The sequence below is a fragment of the Pongo abelii genome, chromosome 9, assembly GCF_028885655.2.
Source record: "Pongo abelii isolate AG06213 chromosome 9, NHGRI_mPonAbe1-v2.0_pri, whole genome shotgun sequence".
Lineage (NCBI taxonomy): Eukaryota > Metazoa > Chordata > Mammalia > Primates > Hominidae > Pongo > Pongo abelii.
In genome coordinates, this window is record NC_071994.2 from 18773362 (window position 1) to 18796948 (window position 23587).

The 23587-nt window shown below is 38.8% G+C and overlaps 2 protein-coding genes across 2 annotated transcripts; both read right to left on the reverse strand.

Moving 5' to 3' along the window:
• Nucleotides 1-4127: 4127 nt before the first annotated feature.
• Nucleotides 4128-5163, reverse strand: LOC100437796 (olfactory receptor 4C3). Its single transcript, XM_002821796.3, has one exon. The coding sequence runs from the start codon at nt 5140-5142 to the stop codon at nt 4153-4155; it is 990 nt and encodes a 329-aa protein (XP_002821842.1). The 5' UTR covers nt 5143-5163; the 3' UTR covers nt 4128-4152.
• Nucleotides 5164-22433: 17270 nt separating this feature from the next.
• On the reverse strand, nt 22434-23362 carry LOC100438172 (olfactory receptor 4S1). Its single transcript, XM_009246372.3, is given in 2 exon segments — nt 22434-22630; nt 22633-23362. Coding segments are annotated over 2 exon segments (927 nt in total).
• Between the last annotated feature and the right edge of the window lie 225 nt (nt 23363-23587).

Genomic DNA, 23587 nt, shown 5'->3' on the forward strand with positions numbered 1-23587 from the left:
CCATGGTTAGCCAACAAGAAGTTATTAAGGCCAAAGCTTTACCGCCCCAGACTTCTGCTCAAAAAGTGGAATTAATTGCTCTAATAAGGACCCTCCAACTGGGAAAAGAATCAATATATTTACTCATTCTAAATAGGGGTTCCTGATGCTCCATGCTCATGCTGCCTTGTAGAAAGAAAGAGAACTACTAACATATAAGGGGTCCCCCATAAAACATCACTGAGATCCTGGAACTTTTGGATACTGTCCAACTCCCAAAAGAAATCGCAGTTATTCATTGCAGGGGACACAAAAAGGGAGACATGTCTATTATCAGAGGAAATGCTCTGGCAGATAGAGCAGCAAAGGTCACTGCTACAAGAAGATCAGTACCACTGGCCACTGCACTAATACTTTATACTCCACACGTGTCAGCAGAATCATACTATACACCTGAGGAAATTAAATGAACAGAACAGAAAGGCTTACAAAAGAGTCCCTCAAGGTAGTTGCTAGAAAGCAATAAACTTTCTCCCCAAGGCTAAGCAATGGAAAATAATTAATTAAGCATTTCCATAATTCCTCACATTTGGGATGGAATTCTCTCTTCAAACTGGTTTCCCAAATATTCTTGGAGAAGGGACTATTCCAGACAGAAAAAGGGGTCACCAGGACCTGTGAACTCTGTGCCCATAATAACCCAGGAAGCCACCTACTCGAACCTTTATAACATCAAGGAACATACCCTGGGGAAGACTAGCAAATAGATTTCACTCAGACTGCCTTACAGAGGACTACAATATTTACTAGTACTTACAGCCATTTTCAGCGGGTGGATAGAAACTTTTCCCACAAGGACAGAAAAAGTATTGGAAGGGTCCAAATTCTTACTTAAAGAATTTCATCCCAAGGTTTGGGTTACCAAAAGGTTTGCAAAGTGGTAATGGACCCTCCTTCATAAGTAAGGTGACCCTGCAGGTTTCCTCAGCCTTGGGCATTACCTGTCATCTTCATTCCTCCTGGAGGCTTCAATCCTCTGGTAAGGTAGAAAGAGCCAACCATGTTTTTAAAAGGACATTAGAAAAACTCTGTTGGGAAACCTGGGAGGCCTGAGTTTTTCTCCAATCCATAGCCCTCTTGTGCATAAGGAGGGCTCCAAGAGGAACCCTAAAACTTAGTCCATTTGAAATAACCTATGGGAAGCCCTTTTTAACTTCAGATTTCCTGTTTGATGAGGAGACAAATAGAATGCTCACTCATATTATCAACTTAGGCCAGTTTCGAAAGGCCTTTCAAGAATATGGAAATGAAGCATTTCCCTTTCCCACAAAGGAAAAGAATATGTCCCCTCTTTAACCCGGGGACTTAGTCTTAATAAAAACCTGGAAAGAAGGGAGGCTTCCCCAAGGATATATTACAACCAAAACAAAAAGCCCTCTATCAGATGTCGTTAAATACCCGTGCTGCTGTGAAACTTCAGAGAGTCACTAGCTGGGTACACCTGTATAGCATTAAGCTTATTTGCTCATGAGTGCCTGCAGGTGCGAGAGAAGAACACCACCTACACTTGTGAACCCCAAGAAGATTTAAAGCTGTTGTTTCACAAACACACAGACAAGCAGCATGACAAGGAAAAGTGTGTGCAGTAATAAACCACACCTGTTGTTCTTATGTTAACAATTCAGAGTTAGTTGAACTGCAAGCTCAAGGACTTCCACCCTTCTGCAACTCTTAAAAATTAAGGAGGAGTATATAATCTCTGAGGGGAAAATGAGGTAGATCAGCAGGACTTGTGTTCCAAGAATGAGTCACAACCCCAGCCATGATGCAACTGGTCAAAGCCCCAATTTTGGGGTTTGCCTGCATCAGAATGGTTAAATCAAACTAATTAACATATGCATTACCTCACATAGTTATCCGTTTTGTGGTGAAAACACTTAAAGTCTATCCTCTTAGCATTTTTTAAGAATACAAGATATCGTTCTTTACTACAGTCACCATGTTGTACAATAGATCTCTTGCACTTATTCCTCCAATCTAACTGAAATTTTGTGTCCTTTGACCTACACCATGAAGGCAGCGATTTGTGACCTTAAGTTATTTCTGTGCTTACCTTTTTAAGCCTCAAAGCATAGAATTTACCTGTCTAAAATATTTCATTATTTGAACATAATTGTGTCCCTACTCACAGGAAACTGTCAGTACCAACAAAACAATGATATTGTATTTATAATTATGATGGCTATTTTTAATTTGAGTGTTTACTATGTGCAAAGTACTTTATATTCTTTCTGTTATTTGTTAATAATTCTCAATGCCACTCAATAAACATGATAACCTTGATATTCCCATTTCATAAGTTAGGAAACCAAGAGACAGAAAGGTTAATAATACTGTTCAAGGTAAGTAACTAAAATTTGGCTTAGATAGAATTTGGGTCCAAGCCTGTCCAACCCAAAGCCCTCATGCTTTGCCAAATTCTATTATGCTTCCACTTAACATAAATAAACAAGTTAGTTGTCTTAAATGTCCTATATTTACATTGAAATTGTCTTCTTGAAACTCTTTGGCCTTCTTTTTTTAAATAAATTTTATTGTGTATATCACTTTTTGAACTAATTTCCAGGTGAACTAGTTTTCAAAGACAGATCAGGCTGAAAATTTTGTGTCTGCAAAGAACCAGCTAGTGACTTGTCAGTAATTTATAATTCCATAAATGTTTTGATTCACACATGTCAGGAAACTTCTTTCTCTGCCTGCACCACTTTGTACATGAAGCAACAGCCCATAACTTACACAGGGCTACTTTCCTCTGATTAATAACAAAAGAAAAAATAGCAAATATTTTTATATGAGTATGCATTCATTTTGCTGTTGTTCATTAAAACAAAATTCCACTTGAGGGAAAGGCATTCAAGAGAAGTGAAAAAAATGATTTTTTAAAGTTGTTTGCCAGTGGCCACATAACGATCAGTTGCAGAATAAAAATCTCAAACACAGGTCTTCTCTTTTTACTCAACCAGTATATTTTCCACAGTACTTAAAATTCAGAGGATTACATTACTTCTAACCTTTATTCTTCTGCTGCCCTATTCTCACCAGCAAGGAAGGAAACTAACATTTATCAGGCTCCTATCACCTGCCCAACACTTGTCTTCATACACACTTTCCTCTTACAAAGGCATGACCTAAGGAATAAAATGTCCATTTATAGTTGAGGAAACTAACCATCAGATAAGTTTATTTGCCTAAGATGATTTGTAAGCTCAACAAATAAATAATTTAGCCCTAGAGTGTAGTTTCCACCTTTCAGGTTGGCAGAGGCTTAACCAAGGGTATAGAGTAAGCTGAAGTTATGACAAAAAAGCAATAATTGAGAACTGAAGAGGTCTTGGAGGTAATGTGATGGGAGGCAGTCATGGGGATCAGTGAAAAGACTGGCCTTGAAAAGGAGGATAAGTCAGAATAATTGTCAGTGTAAGTAAGGGCACTGGGAATTCATGGGATCAGGGGAGGGGCACCAGCACAATATCTTTATTTTGACTTCATCTAAAGAAAAATCTAAATTGTCTGATTTTTAGGTTTAAAAAATACATAAAAATACAAAGAAGAGAAAAAACAAGTGCCATTTTCTTATAACCAATAAGCTACTATTTTCACCATGGAATACTATGCAGCCATAAACATGAGTTCATGTCCTTCATAGGGACATGGATGAGATTGGAAATCATCATTCTCAGTAAACTATCGCAAGAACAAAAAACCAAACACCTCATATTCTCACTCATAGGTGGGAATTGAACAATGAGAACACATGGACACAGGAAGGGGAACATCACACTTCGGGGGCTGTTGTGGGGTGGGGTGAGGGGGGAGGGACAGCACTGGGAGATATACCTAATGCTAGATGACGAGTTAGTGGGTGCAGCGCACCAGCATGTCACATGTATACATATGTAACTTACCGGCACATTGTACACATGTACCATAAAACCTAAAGCATAATAATAATAATAAATCTAAAAAAATTTAAAAAAAGGAAAAAAAGAAATTATGCTTAAGATGGAATACAATTATACATAATACAAAAAAGTAAGGCTTGGTTTGTTTCACTTACAAAAATAAAGTCATTTTTATTTCCTGCTTTACCACTCATTATCCACCTGCAATTTCTTACCATGTAAAGATCTTTCTCATGGCATTTTTTACCTCTTCATTTCTCAGGGTATAAAGGAGTGGATTCAACATAGGTGTCAGAATACCGTAAAATAATGCCATATTTTTGTCTATAGATAAAGTAGAAAATGGATGCACATAAGTAAATATACAGGGCACAAAGAATAAGGCAACAACAGTGGAATGGGCTCCACAGGTGGAGAGGGCTTTGCATCTCCCATCTGCACTGTGGGACCTCAAGGAGTACAGGATGACAATGAGGGAGGCAGCCAGCATGAGGAAGTTCAACAGGCAGATTAAACCACTGTTGGCAACCACCAGCAGACCAATGACATAAGTGTTGGTGCAGGCAACTTCCAGCAAAGGGTACAAGTCACAGGCAAAGTGGTTGATCACATTGGGCCCACAGAAGGGCAACCAAATGAGCAGGAGGAGCTGAACCAATGAATGCAGGAAGCCCCCAAGCCAAGCCACCCCTACCAGCATGGCACAGAGATGCCTGGTCATGATAGTAGTATAGTGCAGGGGCTTGCAGATGGCCACATAGCGGTCATAAGCCATCACTGCGAGCAGAATGATCTCAACACCTCCCAAAAAATGAGCTCCAAAGAGCTGAGCCATGCAGCACTCATAAGAGATGGTTCTCCCACCATACAATAAGTCAGCAGTGAGTTTAGGAGCCATAGAAGAAGAATAAAAGGTGTCAATAAAGGATAAGTTGGCCAGGAAAAAATACATAGGGGAAGCCAAGGTGGGGCTGGAGGTGGTAGTGACCACAGTGAGCATGTTGCCACAAACCGTGATCACATAGATCAGCAAAAAGACCACAAAAAGAACTCTCTGTACCTCTGAGTTCTGTGAGAGCCCCAGCATGAAAAATTCTGTGATATTGTGTGGTATTTCCATAGATTCCAAGGTCACTGAGAATGCAGGTGCAGTATTGCCTATAAAGACAAGGAGAAACATAAGTAATAGAACCAATTGCATGGGGGAAAAACATTGCAAGTTTTCTTTAATATACCCTTTGTCCCTCTTAACCCTCTTCTGTTCCAAAATTCTTATACAAATTTAATCTTCTGACCACAAAATGTCTGTTAACTTCAGCATCACTGGGCACCACATATCTCAGTTATTAGATGAAAATAATAACTTAATTATCTAAATTTGCATTTTTGTGGCTGCTGGGATTGAACATTTATCAGACATTTATTTTCCATTTCAAACTGGAGTAAATCTCTGATCACTTTCAGCATAGATTAGATCACACTTGAGAAAACCATGTAGACTTAAGACCTCCTGAAATCTCTTGAAATCTCTGCATGTATGGTCCATACCTTGAATTAAGCTTTCTTCTTGGAGTTTGCAATGAGGTTGGTTACACTTTTTGTCGGTTTTTCCAATGGTAATACAAATTGATATAAAACAAACTAAAGCAGGATTGGAAGAAACTGACTTGGTTGCGGCTAGAAACTTACCAAATTCTCTACTTCTCTACTTTCTCATTTGCTGCATCTGCATACTGTGAATAGCATCATGCCTAGAAAGACAACTTAGCTTTCTGCTCCCCCTGGTTTTACACATTTTTACATACTTCTGAGTTTTGCTTTCTCTGACCTTGGTGTAATCCTTCTAGTTAAGGACTACTAGTCCCCCTGCAATCTATAGGGAGGACTCAAAATAAAAAACAAAATTAAAAAATGGGGAGTATCAGTGAAAGTTACTAGTAGATGATTATCTGCCTATAACTGCATAAGGGAAGTTACAAGGGCAGAGGGAACAGATGCCCTGTCTTAACCAGCTATCAGTTATAACTTTATATGGCAGAATATTCCTGCTCACCCTTTATTCCCCTAATGATACTAAGGAAATGCCTGTGAAATAGACCTAATAGTCCAGTAGATAGTCGTGGGGTTTTTTGGATAGACATAAAAATTGCTCTTCTGGTCTTAAATCTTAAAATTTACATTTGTCTTATCTGAATTCCCTCCTCAAAACATTCACCCTCGGACATCCCGAAAACTATCAAAAAACGAAAACTCACCAAATCACTATATTCAGGCAATAAGATATCGACCCCATATTCATCATAATTGCTTTCTTAGCCCTCCCTGTTTTCCTAACTGACCATCTACTTCTTATTGTCCAACTCCTCTTCCTTACCTGTCTCTAACTCCTGTTTTAACATGGTTACGTTTCCTCCCTGCTATAAAACCCCTAATTTCAGTTGGTTGAGGAGATTGATTTGAGACTAATCTACCTTCCAGCTGCAACACCCAATTAAAGCCTTTTTCTGCAGGAATACTCATTGTCTCAATAATTGGCTTTCTGTGTTGCCAACAGCAGGACCTAGACAGAACCCCTGGCACTTTGGTAACACCTGTTCCTATCTTAAATTTTAAAACTGTCACTAACCCTCTCCACCACCCTATCCTTTTCCTGGAAACATAGGTCTTCCTAAAGTAGCTGAACCCTCCAACTTGCTGCAGATTTAATGCTCAGCATGATAAGAATTAAAGGAGAACCATCAAGTGTCAGAAGAAGAAAGAGGTACCCAGATATATAGAAACACTGGAGAGAAAAGTCATGTACTGATCATGAAACTGCTACCTTTTTCTCTCTCCAAACTTCATTGCAAGAATGTAAATATAGCTCCTGCAAGTGACAAGTCTGATGGGGACTTTTTGAAGGTAGAACATTATGGCCAAAAACACAGACAACAGTGATGAGAGGAAACACCTACGTAGCATTTAGCCTTTGCCAAGCACTATCCAAACACTTACATAGGTCAGCTTGTTTAATCCTCACATCATTCCCATGAAGTAGATTACTGTTTTTATCCTCATTTTCAGAGGAAGAAAGTAAGAAATGCTTAACTAATAAGTGACAGAACTGGGGCTTGTACCCAGGCAGTCTTGCCACAGAGTTTGTGGGCTTCACAGTACCATACTGTCACTTAAACACATCTGGGTTTGAATCCCTCCCCTCCTCTGCCATTTTATTGGCGGTGTTACTATGAACAACTTCTCGAGACTCAATGTTCTTATCTGTAAAGTGAAGATAAGGGTACAGCAACACCCTGAGGCTGCAGAGAGGCATTAAAAAAATGTATATCAAACATTTGTACAGTAAACATTCAATACATGGAGTCTCTATGACCATTGTCATCATCCCGGGCAATAAATTCTTCATATGGCTTAAGGAGACAAAAACTTAAATGTATACATTCAGGACTAAGCAGGTATTAATATGGGTATAGTTTCATTATAAATATGAAAAATGCTGTAATACTGATCCTCATGCAGAACACAGCAGGGGTAGAGAAAATGTAATCAGGTGTGAGTAGTATACAATGTAGACAAATAATGGATTTATATGCCCAGAAATGAAAATGATAAGCTGATTCATCTCTGTGACTCTAATTTGTGGGAATGTCAAATAAAGTACTTGTTAAAAATTAGTAAAGAAAGAAAGTCTCCCGTTTGAATTATCCATGAGAAATAAAATTATTTTGTGGAAAATAATGAGAATTCTAGTAAGTTTAATCCACTGTATTTTTATTTGGGTTGCATTTTTCTTGCATTTTATTGTAAAAATACATTATAGAAAACTTATATTGACTGGATCTGGGGACACCAACAGACTAACAGGTCTTCAGATTTTTTTTTCTACATTCAAACATCATGGAATGATGTACCTGGAAGAGTGTTTAAAATGTCATCAAGGCACAAGGATATTTCAGAACCTGATATTGAAGGGTCAGTGTTTATAAGGAAATCACTGACTGAACAACAACGACAAAATTGGCAGCACTTATTGAGCATCTCTTGCATTCTAGGCATGGGTCCTAGGCCCTCTCACATCCATCTTCTCTTCTGTCTCCCCACTTCAAAGCAAAGAGAGAAGAATCACTGTCCATTATCCACACCTTTACTATGTAGTGTGCTAAAATATCAAGGGAACTACAGTCAGAACAATCTGAATTGGAATTACACTTCCACCATTTTGATCATTCAGTATTTATTACTCAGGCCCTAGCTAATAAAAGACAACACTTTGCTAAATGCCAGGAATATCACGGTGAATATGATGAACCTGGCTCCCAGCAGCATGGAGCTTATATTCTAAAAGGGGCAATGGCCACCTGCCAACCAAAACAGGAAGAAAAACTAAACAAATAGAATAATTACAAAATCAAATATATGGAATTGCTGGGTAAATTGTATAAATATTTTTAATGCTGATATTACTGGCCAGGTCCATGTCCATTCTGCCCACCTACAGTAAATCAATCACTGCAACTCGGGTTTTGCCAAGGAGAAAAGATTTATTCGCAAAGCAAGCAGGCAGGAGGAGCAGCTCTCAAACCTGCCTCCCCAAAGATAAGGCTCAGGGATATTGATGGGTTAGGGAAGTAGGGTGGTCTAAAGCATGGGGAAAGGTGACTGGTGTGGTGGAAAATGAAGTAATGGGTTTGCTCTAAGCAAGCATAGTCAGGGTTCAGGGCATTTCGTAGGACATATGTACAGAAAATTGTAATGTTAGCCTAATCTGAAGGTGGAGGTGTTTGGCCTCTGATGTCAAAATGACACCTCTCCAGTACTGTGCAGGTCCGATTCAACGGTCAGTGGTCTCACTGGTTTGAAATGGACAGGAGCTGACCCAAGTTCCTGAAAAACAACTGAAACAACCATTGCTACAGTGACCTATGAATGTTATCTACAAAGTAGAAAACATCTACTAAATTGGAACTCTACCAAGTTTTCTATAAACTCTTGTACTCTTTTCAACTATCCTGGCCTTCAGCTTTATGGAAAAAGGAAAAAAAATAAAAAAAAGCAAACAACCAAAAGGAAGCAAGGCAGGAAGACCTAATCAAACTAACTTTTCGGTTTCATTGATAAATGTTGAAAATTTCTCTCCAAAAAGGCGGCATTGCTTTACCTTCCTGCCTAAGCCCAACAATCCCACTTTTAGGAATTAATCCAACAGATATAGTCTCACATGTTATACAATAGAATTGCTGAGTAAGAGGGATAGACATGTTTAATACTTATCATATATGCAACAAACTTTGCAACAATTTATGTTTGTAAACATTTGTAACCTTTTACATTTCCGATACCCTTGTCTGTATTGCCACATGCACCCTGCAATTCTCCCACACTAGATGAATTTTATTCTAAGCCTTCTCCAGACCTTTCTGAAAGCATCCAGAAAGTCACAAAATAGGGAAGATTTAGTTTGTATAAAGTTGTGTCACCAACTTCAAAATGCATATCAATATTGCTCAGCAATCCTAGTATATTGCTTTAGTCGACACGTGTCCCCAACTCTGAAGAACCATGTACAACCTTTCTCAATTTCTTCAAAATTCCCTTCCCCAACCTGCAATCTCCACTCTATACCTTTAAATCAAAGACTCCTGTCAGTCTTGACAAAATTTACTTAGAGATACATTGTAATCTAGAACCTACATTTTTTTCCCTCTCCCTCTCTTCTTCATAGGAGTTATACCTAAATTATTCCTGGTAGCTTCTCCCACCATCTTTCACTAGTTTTTCACCAATAAATCTCTTACATATTTATCTTAGTAGCTGCATAGTATTTCCAAATTAGCATCTGCTTCTCGGAGAACCAGGACTGATACAGAATATATAAGGAAATACCTTATAAGATAAACAAGATAAAGACAGACTACCATGTGAGACTTAAACAAGCACTTCAGAAAAGATGAAAGTAAACATGTAAGAAAGTTGGGAGGTGGTTCACCTCTTAGTTATCTGAAAAAAATATGTAAAACCACAATAAAATACCACAGCAATGCTCTCTCCGCATGGCTAAAATTAAAGACTGTCAATACCCAGTATTTGCTGTCAATATAGAGGAGTGGTATCTCTCATGCCTGCTGGTAGAAATGTATATTTGTTTTTTAAGTGTATGTTGGAAAACTATTGGATATTATCTACTAATGTTGAATATATATATATATATATATATATATATATATATATATATGCGCCATGACTCAGACTCCACTCTTAGGTAGAAATCCAAAACAATAGTATGCACTTGTACATTGGAAGACACATCATCAAGAGTGTTAATAAAGCATTATTTGTAACAGCACAAAATTGGCAACAAGCCAAATGTTCATCAATAATAGAATGGATTTAAAAATTGATGGTATATTCATATAACGAGCTAATACAGCAATGAAAATAAATGAGCTACAGGCACAGATAACAACATGAACATATCTTACAAACCCAATGTTGAGTCAAAGACTCCAAATGCAAATGACAACACACTGTATTATTTCTTGATTTAAACTTTAAAAATAAGCAAAACTAAGGGTGTGCACTTAGGTGGTAAATGTATAAAAGTATAAAGAAAAGCAAAGAAGTTTTATCAGAAAAGCCACGTTAGTGTTGGCTTTGAGAGGTATGATAGAGGTGTGACTGGGAAGACAAATGTTGGGTAGAGGAAGGGCTAGCAATCTTCTACTTCTTGACCTGATTTGTGGCTATATTGGTGTTCCATTTCATAATTCAAACATTTTGCCTTGATTTTTTTGCTTTACAAATGATACTATAAACATATATATTTATTTATTTGTACAATGTGATATGTGATATATGTGCATATTGTGAAATGAACAAATGAAGCTAATATATCTATCACATCACCGACTTATTTTTTGTAGTGAGAACGTTTAAAAATCTACTCTCTTAGCGATTTTGAAATATATATTATTAACTATAGTCACCATGTTGTGCAACAGATCTTTAAAACTTATTCCTGTGGCGAATTGAAATTTTGTACTCTTTGATCAACTTCTCCCTTGTCACTGTCCCCATCCTCTAGTAAACAAAATTCAGCTGTCTACTTCTATGAGTTTGAGTGTAATTATTTAGATTCCACACATACATGAGATCATGTAGTATTTGTCTTTCTATGCCTGGCTTATTTCATTTAGCATAATGTCCTCCATGTTCACCCAATTCTTTGCAAATGACAGAATTTCCTTCTTTTGTAATGCCATATCATGTTGTATTGTGTATATATACCACATTTCCTTTATCCACTCATTCACTGATAAATACTTAGATTGATTTCATATCATGGCTATTGTGAATAATGCTGCAATAAACATGGGAGTACAGATATCTCTTCAACATACTGACATTATTTCCTTTAAAAACACTACCAGAAGTGGGATTTGGGATCATGGGGTGGTTCTATTTTTTTGGTTTTTTGAGGAACCTCCTTACTCTTTCCCTTAATGACCATACTAATTTACATTCCCATCAACAGTGTACTAGGGTTCCCTTTTCTCCATATCCTCACCAACACTTGTTATCTTTCATCTTTTTTATGACAGCCATTGTAACAGGTGTGTGGCAGTATCTCACTGCGGTTTTAATTTACATTTTCCTAAAGATTAAAAATATTGATCATTTTTTTGTATACCTATAGGCCATTTGTATGTCTTGATTTGAGAAATGTCTATTTAGGTACTTTGCCCATTTTTTAATCACATCAATTTTTTTGCTATTAAGTTATTAAAGTTCCTAATATATTTTGGATGTAACCAAAATATATTATGATTTGCAAACCATCATATTATGGTTTGCAAATATTTTCTCCCAATCTGTGAGTTGAATCTCCACTCTAATTGTTTCCTTTCCTGTGCAGAAGCTTTTTAGTTTGATGTAATCCCATTTGTCTATTTTTTGTTTTGTTGCCCATGCTTTCTGGATCATATCCAAGAACTCATGGCTCCTCCCATTTTCTTCTAGTTTTATGGTTTCAGCTCTTACATTTAAACCTTTATTCATTCTGAGTTGCTCTTTTTTGTTTATGGTGTGAGAGAAGGGTCCAGTTTCATTCTTCTGCATGTGGATATCCCAGTTTTTCTGACAACACGTATTGAAGAGACTGTCTTGAGATTCTCGTTGGTTGGGGTGGAGCAAAATGGTGGACTATGTTCCACCAATCATCCCCCTGGCAAAGACACCAATTTAACAGCTACCTACACAAAAAAAGAACATTCATAGGAACCAAAAATCAGGTGAACATCCACAGTACTTAGTTTTAACTTCATATTGCTAAAGGAGACATGGAAGAGGGAGGGAAAACAGTCTTGTATCACCAACACCACTGTTCTCCCATCCTCTGGCAGGGCAGTGTGGTGCAAAGAGTGTTTCTGTGCACTGAGGGGAGGGATAGCCAGTAATTGTAAGGCATTGAACTCAGTCCTCCCCTTGTTATAGCGCAGAGCAAAAGCAGACCAAACTCAACAGGCAACCACCCATGGAGGGTGCATTTAAACCAGCCCTAGCCAGAGGGGAGTTGCCAATCCCAGTGGTTGGAACTTGAGTTCCCACAAGCCTAACCACTATGGGCTAAATTGTTCTGGGGCTCCAAATAAACTTTAAAGGCTGTCTAGCCACAAGGACTGCAAAATTTAAGTGAGTCCCAGTGCTGAACTGAGTCCAGAGACAGTGGACTTGGGGAGGGAGGGGCATGTGACCTACTGAGACACTAGCCAGGGTGGCTCTGAGAGTGCTGGCATCACTCCTCCCATAACTCCAGGCTGCACAGCTCGAGGCTACAAAAGAGACCTCTTCCTACCAGCTGAATAGAGATGGAAGAGTAGGAATGATTTTGTTTTGCATCTTGGATACCAGCTCAGCCAAGCAGGATAGGGAACCAGTCAGAGGCATGAGGCCCCTTTCCAGGCCTAGCCCTCGGACATTTCTAGACACACGCTTGGTCAGAAGAAAACCTGCTGCCTTGAAAGGAATGAGCCAGTCCTTATAGCGTTCATCACCTGCTAACTGAAGAGCCCTTGGGCCCTGAATAACTATCAGTAATACGAAGGTAGTACATCAAGGGCCTTGGCTGAGACACTGAGACTTGCTGGTCTCAAGTGAGACTCAGCATATTCCTAGCAGTGGTGGCTAGAGGACAAGACCCTGGGCCATAGGGGAGCCCACTTTCAGAAGAGTGAGTCCCAGGCCAGGCAGCATTCACCACAAGTTGACTGAAGAGCCCTTGGGCCTTAAGGGAAAATTGGAAGCAATCTGGCTGTACTCCCTGTGGGCCAGAGGTGTTGGAGGTCACGGGGTGAGACTCTTCTGCCTTTGGAAAGGAAAGGGAAGAGTGGAAGGACTGCATCTTATGTTTTGAGTGTCATGTCAGCCACAGTACAATAGAACACCAAGTGGACTTCTAAGATTTTTTACTCTTGTCTCTGGCTCCTGGACAGCACCTCTGCACCCGCCCAGGGCCTGAGGGAACTCACTACCCTGAAGGAAAGGACATAAGCCCAGCTGGCTTTGCCACCTGCTGATTATAGAGCCCCATGGCTTTCAGCAAACGTAAGTGGTAGCCAGGGAGTGGTTATAGCATGCCTTGGGCAAGACCCAGTGTTGTGCTGGCTTCAAGTCTGACTCAGCACAGTCCTACAAGTGGTAGCAACAGCAGGGCTTGTGTCATTCCACCCGCAGCTCCAGCTGGCTCGGAGCAGAAAGAGACTTCTTCATCTGGGAGAAAGTATGGGAAGAGAACAAGAGTCTCTGCCTAGTAATCCAGAGAATTCCTCTGGATCTTGTTCAAAACCATCAAGGTGGTACCTCAACAAGTCCTCAAGAACCACAGGACTACTGGGCTTTGGTACCCTGTAAAGCAGATACAGTTTAGATCACAACACCCAAGTCCTTGTGAATATCTGGAAAGCCTTCCCAAGAAAGATGAGTACAAACAAATCCAGACCCACAAGACTACAATAAATATGTAACTCTTCAGTGCCTAGACATAGACAAATATCTACAAGCATCAAGGGACTCCAGGAAAATACGACCTCACCAAATGAACTAAATAAGACACCAGGGACCAAACCTGGAGAAACAGAGATATACGACCTTTTATACAGAGACTTCATATTAGCTATGTGGAGGAACTCGAGGAAATTCAATATAAAACAGAAAAAGAATTCAGAGTTCTATCAAGTAAGTTTAGCAAAGAGATTGAAGTAATTAAAAAGAATCAAGTAGAAATTCTAGAGTGGAAAAACGCAATTGGCATACTGAAGAATGCATCAGAGTCTTCTAATAGCAGGATTAATCAAGGAAAAGAAAGAATTGTGGAGCTTAAAGAGAGGCTATTTGAAAATATAGTCTGGGAGACAAAAGAAAAAGGGATAAAAAATAATGAAGCACAACTTCAGGATCTAGAAAATAGCCTGAAAACGGCAAATCTAAGAATCATTTGCCTTAAAGAGGAGGTAGAGAAGGAGACAGGGTTAGGAACTTCACTCAAAGGGATAATAATAGAGAACTTCCCAAACCTAGAGAAAGAGATCAATATCTAAGTGAAAGAAGGTTATAGAACACCAAGCAGATTTATCCTAAAAACTACCACAAGGCATCTTAAATCAAGCTCCCGAGGGTCAAGGATAAAGAAAAGATACTTAAAGCAGAAAAAAACAAAAAACAGATAACATACAGTAGAGCTCTAATACACCTGGCGGCATACTTTTCAGTGGAAAACTTACAGGCCAGGAGAGACTGGCATGATTTTTTTTTCTTAAATTTTTATTTTAAGTCCTGGGCTACATGTCCAGGATGTGCAGGTTCATTACATAGGTAAACATGTGCCATGGTGGCTTGCTGCCCAGATCAATCCATTACCCAGATGTTAAGCCCAGCATCCATTAGCTATTCTTCCTGATGCTCTCCCTCCCACCAACCCCACCCCAAACAGGCCCCAGCATGTGTTGTTCCCCCACCACCATGTGTCCATGTGTTCTCATCATCCAGTTCCCACTTATAAGTGAGAACATGCAGTGTTTGGTTTTCTGTTCCTGTGTTAGTTTGCTGAGGATAACAGCTTCCAGCTCCATTCATGTGCCTGCAAAGGGCATGATCTTGTTCCTTTTTATGGCTGCATAGTATTCCATGGTGTATATATACCAAATTTTCTTTATCCAGTCTATCATTGATAAGCATTTATGTTGATTCCGTGTCTTTGCTATTATGAATTGTGTTGCAGTGAACATAAGTGTACATATACCCTTATAATAGAATGACTAATATTCCTCTGGGTATTTACCCAGAAATGGGATTTTTGGGTCAAATGGTGTTTCTGCCTCTAGAGCTTTGAGGAATCACCACCCTGTCTTCCACAGTAGTTGAACTAATTTACACTCCCACCAACAGTGTAAAAGCATTTCGTTTTCTCTGCAACCTCACCAGCATCTGTTGTTTTTTGAGTTTTTAATCATAGCCATTCTGACTGGCATGAAATGGTATCTCCTTGTGATTTTGATTGGAACTTCTCTAATTATCAGTAATGTAGAGCTTTTTTTCATACGTTTGTTAGCCACATAAATTTATTTTCTTGGGAAGTGTCTGTTTATGAACTTTGCCCACTTTTTAATGGGGTTGTTTTTTTTTTTTCTTGTAAATTTGTTTAAGCTCCTTATAGACTTTGGATATTAGACCTTTGTCAGATGGAGAGATTGCAAAACTGTTCTCCCGTTCTGTAGGTTGTCTGTTCACTCTAATGACAGTTTCTTTTGCTCTGCAGAGGCTCTTTAATTAGATCCCAATTGTCAATTTTTGTCTTTGTTGCAATTGCTTTTTGTGTTTTCATCATAAAGTCTTTGCCCATGCCTATGTCCTGAATGGTATTGCCTAGATTTTCTTCTAGGGTTTTTATAGTTTGGAGTTTTATATTTAAGACTCTAATCCACCTTGAGTTAATTTTTGTATGTGGTGTAATGGAAGGGTCCAGTTTCAATTTTCTGCATATGGCTAGCCAGTTCTCCCAGCACCACTTATTAAATAGGGAATCCTTTCCCAATGCTTGTTTTTGTCAGGTTTGTCGAAGATCAGATGGTTGCAGCAGTGCAGTCTTATTTCTGGGTTCTCTATTTTGCTCCATTGCAGACCATGTAATTTATAAGCAATAGAAGTTTTTTTGACTCATAGTTCTGGAGGCTGAGAAGTCCAAAAGCATAGTGCCAGCATCTGAAGACATGATGACATGTCTTCAGACATGTCAGACATGAAGACATGACAGAATGCATCACATGGTGAGGAAGGATGCAAGACGGAGAGAGGAAATTTGGCCAAATTCATCTTTCTTATCAGTAGCCCACTCCTGGAATAACTAACCCACTCCTGGGATAAGGACATTAATCCATTCTTAAATAGACCTAATCCCCAAATCACCTCTTACAGGCCCCACATTTTAGTACTGTTGCAATAGCAATTAAATTTCAACATGAGTTGTAGATGGAGATATTCAAACCATAACAATTTCCAACAGCTACCACCTGCTGCCCTTGAGCCACTGGAGTCCATTTTCCCAATATTAATGGACAGACAAAAGTACCTGGGACATTCACCCCACTCCAGCCCCAGAGAAGCCCTTAAATAATGTCTGAATGTTGTGGGCATATGAAAGCTACATCCTTACCTCAAATCAAAACAACGCTTGGCATCGTTTACACTCCAGCATTTCCCCACAAGATAAGGCTAAAGTGATCCTGTGCTGAAAATTACTTGAAACTGCATCCTTGTTTAGATTTCTCCACTACTCTGTCTTGCTTCCAGTATCCCCTTTCCAGAGAACATTTCTTTAATAAGTTACTTCCACAGAAATCTATGCCTTTAGATTTTCAAAAGAGTTTCTGTCTAGTAACACCTAACCAAATCAAAGGTATCCCATTACTTGTATTTTATGAGATAACTCATAAAAGTTATCTCATAAAATACAAGTATTTTATGAGTTATCTCATAAAATACAAGTACTTGTAAAATACAAGTTATGGCTGCATAGTATTTCCAAATTATTTGCAGAAACAATTTTATACAAAAATTCCAACGAGTTATTGTATGATATTTGACAATTTAGTTTTTAAATTGTCTAAAAGATGATGACTCAAAATAGACAAAACAAGTTTAGAGGACCTTGTCCTATCAGATATCAAGACCTTATAAAAATATAGTAATTAAGACAGTGTAAGCTTGGCCCAGAACCAGACTCATACAAATACAGAAATGTATATGACAGAACTGACATTGTAGACTAATGGAGAAAAGAAGGACTATTCAATAAATGATGATGGAATGTTTGGTTATCCATATGGTGGGGGAAAATTTAAAAGTTAATCCTTTCCTCAAACAGTTTCCAACAGTCTATTTGAGGTAGAACTTAAATGAAAAGCACAACTTTAAATTTTTGGAAAAACTATCAGTTAATATCTTCCTGACCTTGATTTAAGAAAGATATTTTTTAAACAAGCACAAAAATCACTAACAATGGAAAATTTAAAACTAACTACATTGAAAATAAAAATATTTAGCACAAAATAAAATGAAAAGATAAGCCACAAGTTAATCTTATAACTGATATGTAATTGACAAAGGATTAGTCCAAATATACACGAAACTCTTAGAAATCTATTTTTAATTCAAATAAATCAATAGAATAATGGGCAAAAGATATGATAGGCAATTTACAGAAAAGGAAGCACATATGAGAAGATGCATGTAAAATTTTGTTCAATCTCATTAGTAGTCATAGAATTATATATTACAGAGAGGGTGCTATAAACTGAATGTTTGTATTACTTCTCCCCACATCCCCCATCACCACCAACATTCGCAAAATTCATACATTGAAATCCTAACCCCCAATGTGATGGTATTTAGAGGTGTGCCTTTGGGAGGTGATTAGGCTATGAGGATGGAGCTGTCATAAATGTGATTAATGCTCCTTTAAAAAAGACTGTAGAGTGCACCCTCACACCTACCACCATGTGAGGACATAGAAAGAAGATGGCCATCTATAAACCAGGAAGCAGGTCCCCAGCTCACCAGATATCAAAGCTGCCAGTGCTTGAATCTGGGACTTAATTTGGAGCCTCTAGAACTGTGAGAAGTAACTGTTTGTTGTTTGAGCCACCCAGTGTATAACATTTTTGTTATAGCAGCCAAAGGGGACTAAGACATAGGGTATACTATGAGTACTCTTAAGATTGGCAAAACTGTTAAAGTGTTTTGACCGTGCCATGTGTTGGCAAGAATGTAGATCATCAGAATCTCTTATACATTGCTGTAGGGAGTGAATATTGGTGCAACCACTTTCAAAAGCAAATTGACATTTTTTTGGTAAAGTTGAAACATTTGCATACCCTTCAACATAGCAATTCAATCCCTAGGTATATGCCCCAGGAAAACTTTTCCACACATACAAGAATGTTCATAACAGCACTCAGATAGCTGAGAAATATGGAAACAACCAAGGTATATTTAAAAAAGAATAGTAAAATAATTGTGGCATATTCACCCAATGACATCTTGTGCAATAGTAAAAATGATGAAATACAATTACATTCAACAACAAGGATGAATTTTTGAAATATTATGTTAAGTGAAAAAAACAAGTCAGAAGACTACAAATGTGTAACACTATTTTTATAAAATTAAAAATAAGAAAAATTAAACAACATATTGGTTAGGTGTATATACACATATGTTAAAGCTATTTTCATAAAGTAAGGAAGTCGTCAACCAAACGAGAATATTGGTTATCACTGTGAAGGCAAAGAAATAGAATAGAGAAGACACATATGACACAAGTTATTAGGATTGTTCTTAAGTTGATAACAAGTTCATAGATGTTTATTAATTATGTTTTATAACATTAATATACAATTTTATTATGTATTACATATTACATATATTAAAAAATACATATATTTTTTGTATCAAATATTTTTAAGTAATAATATTTTTAAATCTTTTAGGAAAGAAATCAGCTATGGGGCAACTTCTCACCTGTAGCCTACCTTCCTTTTCTGCCTTCACTGTGGACACTTTCACCTTCCAAGAAGGAGGAGTTCATAGTCTCTTCCCAATACCATACCTACCACCACATCCTTTCTCTGCTCTCTCTCCAACCACAGCAGAATAAGTAAATTTATAATAACAATTACATCTTGTCTGTATTTATAACTAAGAAGTCCTCCCGGAAAACTCAGTACTGAAGGGTAAATATACTGACAGAGTGGCTGAGTGACCAGTCAGTGTGCTTCATCTACTAGTAACTTTCAGAATACCTGTAGTGGGAACATTAAAATGGAGTTGCCTCTTAGAGAGGAAGAGTAGTGAAAAACACAATTAAATCTTCTTAATTTGATATTTTTCCCTCTTGGGATAATTATGTCAAGTCCGTAAATCTATGGGAACTGTATGCAATATTTTCTTTTTATAAAATCACCTAAAAATAATTCTAAGGAAATATGTGAATAAAATGAGAAAAAAATAAGATTGACCCAGATTTCAAGTAGTCTATATTCCTGAACAAAATGGAATCATAGGCTATCTGAGCTGAAGGTCCTTAGAGATTCGAACCAATCTCCTTAATTGTATACATCAGGAAATGGGAGCCCAGAGAACTTGGATGGAGGTGGGGATGGCTCTGCAACTGGAACCCTGTTTCCTGACTTTCCATCTAGTGTAATTTCCACCGTATCATACAGCAGTCTCTTCTCTTAATGCCAAGTGCTCATACCTTATGCAGCTCCTCCTGTAGTACTTATCCAGTCTTCTCACTTGTAGCTGAAACTCAGATGATGTCTTTCCCCTGAAATACATGATCTACTTCCTCCAACCCAATTTCTCCCTCTTCCCTCAACCCAGCATGAAGCAGGAAGAAACATCTGCCATATCGAGCACACCTATGATTCCACACCCTAAAATGGCTCCTGAGTTGGTCAATCTTCTGTAAACAGAAGTCTAGGCAAAGAGTGGGATTCCTGAGTGATTGCTTTCCAGTCACCTCTGATCTGACAAATCCATGATGTAAGTGCTTCAATTTCCTCAAAGAAAAGAGTAGAGGCCAGGCGTGGAGGTTCACGCCTGTAATACCACCATTTTGGGAGGCCAAGGCAGGCAGATCATTTGAGGTGAGGAGTTCAGAAACAGCCTGGCCAACATGGTGAAACCCCGTCTCTACTAAAAATACAAAAATTAGCAGGACGTTGGTGGCACGTGCTGCAGTCCCAGCTACTAGCAAGGCTGAGGCATGAGAATTACTTGAGCCTGGGAGGTGGATGTTGCAGTGAGCTGAGATTGCGCCTTATATACCTGTCTTCATCTTCGTGAATACATATATACATACATGCATGCCTGCATATATATTTAAGACATACATACCACTGTCACTCTACTTTAAAATACTGTATGAAAGCAGTAGTGAAAGAGCACTAAACTAGCAATCAGAAGTCTGTGTGTGGCCTATGTACATAGTTTAGCCTGTCTGTATCTCCACTTATCTTTTTTTTTTTTTTTTTTTGAGATGGAGTCTCACTCTGTTGCCCAGGCTAGAGTGCAGTGGCGCGATCTTGGCTCACTGCAAGCTCCACCTCCGGGGTTCACGCCATTCTCCTGCCTCAGCCTCCCGAGTAGCTGGGACTACAGGCCCCCGCCATCACGCCCGGCTAATTTTTGGTATTTTTAGTAGAGACGGGGTTTCACCGTGTTAGCCAGGATGGCCTCGGTCTCCTGACCTCTTGATCCTCCCGCCTTGGCTTCCCAAAGTGCTAGGATTACAGGCGTGAGCCACCGCGCCCGGCCACTTACCTTTAAACCTGAATAACCACTCATGCATGCTCCCACATTGTTCCAAGGAGTTTTATAAGGGGATTATTTATCCAACACAGATTAAGCTGGTGTATGAAAACTTCTGAGAATATTATGCTTTCAAGGTGTCAACTGCTATTTTATTGCTACTATTTTTTCATAATCAAGATCAACGTTTGCATTGTGTTTGTTCAGCATCAGATGGTACTAATGAGTCCTCTTTACTACCACTAGTTTCACCCAATCCTCATCACATTCCTGGTGATTATATCTCATTCATGAAGTTGTTGAAAGGATTAAAAAAGTTAATACAATTAAAACATTTAGAAGAATGTCTGCAGATTGGAAGAATTCAGTAAGGGTCAGCTTTTACCACACAATGAAATATAAACTCCATGAGAACAAAGAGTTTTGCCTGCTTTCTTTTGTGCTGTACTTCTAGCCCCAGGAATATCACCCAGCAAATCCTAAGTGTTCAATAAACATTTTTGGAGTAAATGAAATAATCAGATAGTTTGGTTACAAGGGCTTTGAGGGAAAGGCAGGGATAGAGGGGTGAATAGGAAGAGAAAGGGGAATCGAAGATATTATGTTAACACAACTAGCAGCCACCATTGAAAAACAGATTTTGATTTAGGTCTTTACAAAGTCTTATAGGTCCTCTCACAGCCTTCTGAAGCTGGTATTGTCAATATCTCCTTCAGTAAATATGGAAATTGAGGCCCAGTGAGGTTACATGACCCACGAATGTTTGAGATACCTAATCCGGCTCGTTTAATTGCATCCTTTACTAACTTGGCTTCCTCTAGCGGCAAAATGGAGCAAAGCAACAGGGGTTAAAGAGGGGAGCAGTCAGCTGTTCTGCTGGAGAGAGGAATCTGCACCACTGAAAGAAGTGCTGACAACTTATTCTTCCTGGTTGTTCTCTTCATAATCCCAAGTCATCATCACCATCATTCCTGGTCTTTCAAAAGTTCTTGGTCATTCCTGCTTGGTGTCCATTTAGTCACACTTTATCAAGAGGTCCTGAGGAAAAGCTCTGAAATCTGAATTAGGGACCTGTGTTCTAGTCCTCACCCTGCTCTGGAGTTAAAGTGTAACTTTTAGTAAATCCCTTGACCTCTCCACATTATTTATTTACTTATTTATTTATGTATCTGCCTTCTGAGAGCATGAAAGGGTAAAAGTAAAGTGGCTCTTTACTCTTAAAAGAAAAGAATGAATTCCATTGAGCCCTGTGTTAGCCAACACAAAGGAATTATGTAGTGATTTTATTCATTTATCAGTGAGATATCTGGACTTCCAAGACACTCCCTCATTCACAGGCCCTCACACGTTTCCTGAATGAGCTCTTAAATATCGCACTAAAAGCATCCTGGACTGTACTCTCCTTGAGGGAAAGATTATATCTTACTTTTATTTGTATTCTCACTCACTGTAAACATTCAATAAATATTTAATGAATAAAGGATTGAAAGAATATGTGGAATTATTATAACAACAAGAGCTAGGAGGATAATTGCCATTGCAAACATCAGACTGGAAATACAAAGGCTGTGTTAGATGCTACAAGATGGAAAGTCTCCCAATTTCCTGGCTGGATTGAGATTCTCTGGAGTGTCACTTCTCCCCTAAGCTCCTCTTGACCCTAAACAGCTTCCTCATGGCATTTTTCACCTCATTGTTCCTTAACATATAGATCAAAGGGTTCAGCAAAGGTGGCATCACAATGTTAAAGAGGATGATAAGTTTATCAGCAGCCAGGGTGGTGGAGGGACGAATGTACATGAACATGGGGGGCATGAGAACCAAAAGGATGTGATTATGTGTGAGCCACATGTGGAGAGAGACTTACGCCAGCCCTCAGATGACTGGCTTCTTAGGTTCACTAAGATGATAACATAGGAAATGACAAGGATAAAAAAGGATGCTAAAGAAATCATACCACTGTTGGCCAACACAATGAGACCCACCATGTAGGTGTCTGCACAGGCCAACTTGAGCAGGGGATGAACATCACAGAAGAAGTTGTCTATCTCATTGGGCCCAAAAAAAGGCAGCTGAACCATGAGGAGGGTCTGCAGGATGGAATGCAGGAAGCCAGCTAACCAGGAGGCCCCCGCTAGCAGGCCACACTTCTGGCAATCCATGATGGCTGTGTAGTGCAGGGGCCTACAGATGGCCACATAGCAGTCATAGGCCATGGCTGTAAGGAGGAAGATCTCAGTGCCACCAAAGAAGTGGGCACAAAAGAGCTGGGTCATGCAGCCATTGAAGGAGATGATCTTATGCTCCACAAAAGTGTCAGCACTCATCTTCGGTATGGTAGCAGATGGATAACATATGTCAGCAAAAGACAAGTGGCTCAGGAAGAAATACATGGGAGACTTCAAGGTGTTGCTAGCATTGATGGTGATGACGACCAGAAGGTTCCCCAGGACAGTGAGCACATGAAAGAGGAAGAATACCACAAAGCATGCATGCTGCATCTCTCTGCTCTCAAAAAGGCCAAATAAAACAAACTCAGTCACATTGTTCTTGGCACCCATGGATTATCTGCCCCAAAGACCGACAAAGTGGCTGGCTGGCTCTGCAAAGACATAAATTATGAGACATAAGAAAGTTTTCTGAGATACCACCAAGATTATGGAGTAAGAAAGATACTAGCCTTCATCCCCATCACAAAAAAATATATAATATATAAATATATATATTATATATTATATATTGTATATAATATATATTATATATAAGATATATAAATACATATCTTA

What these genes read in the sequence shown, in the direction of transcription:
- LOC100437796 (XM_002821796.3), bottom strand. Translation starts at nt 5,142, where the DNA reads ATGCAATTGGTTCTATTACTTATGTTTCTCCTTGTCTTTATAGGCAAT.